Raw genomic sequence first — 6013 nt, forward strand, 5'->3', positions numbered from 1 at the left:
TCCCTGGATGTGCTTCAGCATCCTGCTACCTTTCCCTACAGTGGTGCCCCTCCCTCTGAGCACACTTAGTCCTTTGCGTATTGAAGTTAGCAGGGAAAACGATGGGGTGGAAATAATAAAACCAGGCTTCAGCCAGATAGCAGGGGTTGTTCACCTGCTGGGCTGTGCGGCCCTCATGCTGCCCATCCTCCTGGTTTCTGCAGGTAGGCCATGGACTCCTGTTTTGGGATAGCAGCTGACTCTTCCTAATACCTCTGCTGTATGTCTTCTGACCCTTGGACACCCATCCAGCTCGTAGGATCAAGAAGGTCACGTGGAGGTCTTGAGAAGGGCTCTGTGTCTGTCTGTCTGTCTGTCCTGCTGGTGTTGCAGTGGCTCGGTGCATTTGGAGGAGCAGGGCAGTGCCAGAGCTCAGAGATGCCCAGCCTTGTTGTGCTGCAGCAATGCTTGAGGACCTCTCTCCCTCAGCCAAACCCCCCAGCTCTCACTCCCAGCCCTCAGACCACAGATGCTTCAAGCTCCCGACGTACGTACAGGTGCAGCTAGGCCGGGCCGCGGGTAACCCTCCAAGGGTTAACGCGTTGTGAGAAGGTTGCACAGGGCTGAAGCCTGGAATCCCCTCGATCCCTTGCCTGGAGAAAGACAAAGTCCAATAAGCCAGCACCCCTGGATTCGTGTTGGGGGGGATTAATTCATGCACTTGATGTTAAAGCTTGTCCGAGAGGTTTGCACGGGGGGGCCATTGCTAGGGCTGGTTGGCCTCTCTAAATGGTTGCTAGGGCCCTGGCATCAAGGGCCAATGTAGCTGCCCACAGCCACGGTCACGGAGGGAATTACACAGCCACAAAGAAATTGTTATTCTACATAATCTGCTCTTTGGAGAGTGACTGTGGGGAAACAGGCTGGCCCCAGCATGCCGCCAGCTCTGTGATCATAGAAGCGTGCTGGCTGCAAAGATCGGCCAGGGCTCGCCTTCTGATCTGGGGACACCAGGGCTCGAGGCGCTAATCTGCTTTATCAGCGATTTCTCTCTCCTGACACAAAGGTGTTTACTTGTTTTAACATCTCCTGGGACTCTATTTCTCCTTTTGTGTGGTCTTTATCCCCCGACGAGGGCTTTAGCCCAGATTACAGACAGAATTAAGGCATTTGGCGATGTGCCTCAGAACTGTGTGATGCTGGATCAAGGAGCAGAAAGTAACAAAATAATGGGGGGAGATGCTGGGAGTGACCCCACCGCGGGGTCCGTGCTGTCGGCTTTCAGGACCGCTTCATTGTCCTGAGAACCAAGGGCCTGGTGGAGAGGGTGGCCGTGCGGCAGGGTTTCAAAAGCAGGTGCTTCGAGGTTCATTGTACCCAGAGGTTTTGATTTAAAGGGCGTGAGGAGGAGGAGGAGGAAGAAAAGGAGGGTTTGCAAGAGGTGGCCACCTCAAGCAGCTGGGCAGATTGTCTGCTGGGGCAGTGGGAGTGTTACAGGGGACAGGCTGTGTGTGGCAAGGTGCAAATTCCTAAGGCCAAGGAAAAGGACCCAAACTTCTTCTCCCAGCCTGGCAGGGAGAGCCCTTTTGGAGTGGTCCCTCACCAGGCACCATCCCGCTGCTGGTTCTGCACAGGAAGAGGCAGCTGAGTGATATGGCCACAAAATATTGGGCTTTGGGCTTCATGGAGATCTTGCTTTTGCTCTTTTGCAGCAAGCAAGGAATGTAAAAGGGCAGTGGGGAGACGAGCCTCTGGGAAGTCATCTCCAGAGATGTTCGGCCCCAGATAAGACGTTTGCAGCGTGCAGAGTGACTGGAGGGGGTGGGAAGAGCAGCCACAGCTGCCTGAGGCAGGGAAGTCTGTGTTGATCTGAGCCAAGCGTCAAAAACACTGGGGAATACCCCAATGGACAGAGGATGGGATGGGGTTGACCAGGTAAATGGCTGTAGTAGATTACCTTGAGTTTGACTAAGTTGAGAATTGTTTTCTGTGGAAATGGAGCCTCATCACTGAACATACTGGTTACTTTTCCCAAGGAAGATGATCCCCTTCAGCCAGGGGTCAGCTGTGCCTGTTCCTTCACTCTTGCCTTGCAGCCGTGACTCCTGCTAATCACTATCCTTTACAGTAGCCCAACCAGTAGCAGAAGCTGGGTGAGGAAGAGTAAAGCTCTGCAGCAGTTGCATTCTGTTAAATCGCAGAAATGAGATCTAGGAGGCTTCTGAGACAACATCTCTGCTCTGGCCTGAGGGACTGGCAGGGCTCTCTGCTCTAAATGACTCTTTTGTTGTGTTTCGTTGCAGCGGTCAGTTGTTGACTTGTTTAGGGACTGACTTTCACCGTGGAGCCGGAGTCCTTGACGTCTTCTATGAAACGCCCTCCCTTCTCCTTTCGTGTGGGTATGACACCTACATCCGCTACTGGGACATACGGACCAGCACCAGGTGAGCCTCCCCTGCAGCCCGAGTGAGGTTCCCGGGCTGTGCTCGTGCAGTGCCTGGGGCCTCACCTGCAGCTTGGTCAGCTCCTTCAGGCACGTTGGGCCTCGGTTCCCATCCAGGCACTGGGTGGAGGAGGCTCAGCCCCTCTCTGCTCTGTGTTACCCTCGCAGGAAGTGTGTCCGGGAGTGGGAAGAGCCCCATGACAGCGCCCTGTACTGCATAAGGAGCGACGGGAACCACATGATTGCCAGCGGCTCTTCCTACTACGGCGTGGTGCGCCTCTGGGATAAGCGGCAGACTCGGTGCCTGCAGGTGAGGGACACCTTCCTGGACAGAGGCCAGGAAGCAGCAGGGCTTCTAGGTTGTTCTCTGACAGCCTGGTGCCCGTGTCTCTTTGGGAGAAGAGACAGAGGCTTTGGGACAAGTCTACGACAGGGAACCTAACCTTTAAGCTGGATTTGCTACAACTCTTCAGCCTGTTGGGGTCTCTGGGTCGACCTCTTCTTTGAAAGGTTGATTCTCCTTTCTTTCTTGCAGAGTTTTCACCTGTCTTCACCCACCAGCAGCCCTGTGTACTGCCTCCGTTTCAGTACCACCCATCTGTACGCTGCCCTGGCATCAGCCTTGCACGTCCTTGACTTCACGGCCCCGTGAAGGGCACCACAACTGCTTCTGGTTGCCCCAACTCAGCAGAGTTGACACTTGGCTCAGGGAAAATCAGGGCAGGAAAGGTGAGAGTGGCCCCCGAGGCTTCTGAAGAGATGTTTTGCCTGCCAGAAAGCTGTGTTGAAGAGTGCACAAAGGGCCAGACATTCTCAGCCTCACCTGCCCGTTAGTGGAAATACAGGCTGACTGTCCTTTACCATTTTTATTTTGTGCCAGTCAGGGCTTAAAATATTATCAGTTCTTTTTTTTTTTTCATTTTTTCATTTTTTCTTTTTTTTTTTTTTCTCTCTTGTGAATACGTTTGAGGGGCAGGTTGAGCCAGGATGCCCTGTCAGCTTGTGTACTGGTCAGGTTGAGATCAGCCAAGCTCTGAGCCATGTGAAGCAAGTCCAGGCTGTGTGTGGGGCGCACTGAATTGGCGGAAGGGAAAGGTGCCTGGAGCAGGACCTCCTTTTCACCTGTGCTTGCTCTCCTGACAGCTGCTTGTGTTGTCCTTTGCAGCCAAGAGAAAGAATTGTGCTAAAAGTCAGAGCCAGCCCTGCTTTCAGTGTATGCCTCCCCAAGCTGGCCGTCAGGTCAGACTGTGCACTTGGCAGGGCTGAAACAGTTGCATTTTGATAAATAAAACTCTGAAGGGAAACAGAAGAGACTCTGTTTTTGTTTCATGTTCCAAAGGGGCTCCGATGTTACCCACTGATCTCAGAGGCCTGGCTTGGCAGAGGAGGCTGGGCCTGTTTTCAGAGGGTCTGCAGGTCTAACAGACATCTCTGGCTAGACTCTGTGACACGGCTGTGCTGAAGGTGGTTGCTGGGATTTTGGATATCGTGTCACTTGGTCAGACAAGGAACAAAAGCAGGATCTGCAATTCACTTGCCTGCACGCTGAAGCAGCAAACAGGGCTAGTGGAAATGCCAAGGCCTTGATGTGACTTACTGGGATCCTTTAGGGACATCTAAGTGGGCTCTACTCCTTTCTGCGACAGCCTTCTGAGCATGACCAGAGCTGGGGCTCGCAGCAACCATAGTTTTCATCATGCTCTGTGCTGTCTGCATGATTGTAGATGTCTGTGGATGAATATGCTATGGATGAATGCAGCTTTGCCTGAAATCTGGTGATCCTTGGGAAAGGAGGTGCACGAGCTCTATTTGGCTGTGAGTTTGGCAATACGGGTTAGGTAAAGGAGAGGTTTTGTATCACAAAGTGGGAGCACTTTTAGAGCAAAGCAGTCAGCAGAGTGCTTTTGTTAGGACTTGATTGGCAATTTCCAGTGTCAAGAGGCTGCTCTTCTCTTGTGATCCACAGTAATTGGAAGAGGATGTTTGCTGGAGCCCCTGTCTGAGCTGGCAGGGAGTGGAACCAACCAGCTCCTCAGCTGCTTGAAGGCAGCCCTCCACTCCCAGCAGATGTCAGCCAGCAGCTCCGGGTGCAAACTAACTGGCTTTGCTGCAGGATCACGCTCTCGCAAGGCTCTCACCAGCACAGCTCCCTCTCACAGTTTGGGACCCAGCTCTGCTGGCACTTACGTCAGCTTTTGTGTAGCTGTGTGTTCTCCTTGAGTCTAAGTGGCAGAGTTGATACCTAAGTGCTCCAAGCACTGATCTACTACTGCAAAAGGATGCCTTTGCTGGAACAATCTTCCATCAACGCAAAGCTGTAAATCCCAAAGACAACTGGTCCAAGATAACAATTCTGGGGGGACCTTTGGGTTATAGGTAACATGAAGCTGTTGCCAAAAAATGCTGCTTTGTGTCAGGAGCTGCTTAATATTGTTGTTGTATTGCTTGGAGCACTTTGGGCTCTGCATGTGAGGAGAGTTTTAGGTAAGTGATTTAGGTAAGACAGAGGACCAGAGAGAGAGCTGGCAGAACTTGGGAGTCAGAGGAAGGTCTGTGTTTTCTCAGGTCCTGCTGTGTTCCAGGTCCTTTAATGAAATCACGAGTGGAGTGAGGGATGGAGATATTAAATGTCTTTGGCAGAGTCCCCAGAGAGAGGCTGTGAAGGAAACAGAGTAAATATGGGGTGGGAGGAGAGGTTCTTTATTGCAATGGGACTTGGGCAAGGCCCAGAGTAGGAATGAGCATGACAGCTGAGCATGTGTTTGGTGTCACTGTTGCAGGAGACTCCTTCTGTGACAAGTGCTGCTGCCAGTCCTGCCATTCCCTTTCTGCAGCCCGTGTTGGTGGGTCCTGCACTTTTCTAGCTGCTTTGAGTTTCTTCCTGGTTGAAATCTAATGTGGGGCTGCAGCTCCATGGTGGTGCCAGCACTGGTGGATTGAAGGATGCCCCCTCCCACCTCAGGTGACATTGAGCACTGCTGGGGTTGTCCCCACACACAGGGTGCTGTCTTTGCAGCGAGGTTTGCAACGCGCCGTGTTTGTGCACAGCTGTGGAGAAGGTGTGCTGCTGCTACCCCTGGGCCGGCCAGTGACCCTTGTCACCACACTCCCCTCCGTGCCATGCAAATGAAGGCAGCTGCATTTCAGTTCCTGCACGCTGCACAGCAGCCCTACATCCTGCACGTCACGTTGCACGTGGCTGGCCGTGAGGAAGCAGCTCATCGCCCTATTCACGTGCTGTGCTGGCTCAGGGCTAAGCACTGATGATGCTTGCAGAGAAACCAGGGTCACCAGAACATCCTTGTAATGGCACGGAGGACCCTGCGCAACAGCACAACAGGGAGTTGCTTCCAAGCATGTCCCAGGCAGGTAATGGGTGGGAGGAGAGGGTTCTAATTTCCCACACAGGGAACTACCCAGCTTCTGCTCATAGAGGATGGGGAAAGGGCTGCTGGCTGCAGCTGTGGTGCACTTCCTTTGCTCGCTGCAGCTTCCCACAGCTCACAGAATGATCATAAATGTCTGTGTAAATCAGCGGACCAGGTGGCAAAGAGGCAGAACCCCCCTGAGCCTGCAAAGATTCCTCCAAAC

At 53.0% G+C, this 6013-nt stretch overlaps 1 protein-coding gene across 1 annotated transcript in view; it reads left to right on the forward strand.

The window, feature by feature from the left end:
• FBXW4 (F-box and WD repeat domain containing 4) overlaps positions 1–3731 on the forward strand; it is a 57948-nt gene extending 54217 nt beyond the window's left edge. The window contains 3 exon segments of the mRNA XM_084290558.1: positions 2283–2423; positions 2591–2732; positions 2958–3731. Coding sequence (XP_084146684.1) covers positions 2283–2423; positions 2591–2732; positions 2958–3074 — 400 coding nt within the window. The 3' untranslated portion in view covers positions 3075–3731.
• The last annotated feature ends 2282 nt before the right edge of the window (positions 3732–6013 follow it).

The sequence above is a fragment of the Netta rufina genome (genome assembly GCF_964035555.1).
Source record: "Netta rufina genome assembly, chromosome: 7".
NCBI classification, from domain to species: Eukaryota; Metazoa; Chordata; class Aves; order Anseriformes; family Anatidae; genus Netta; species Netta rufina.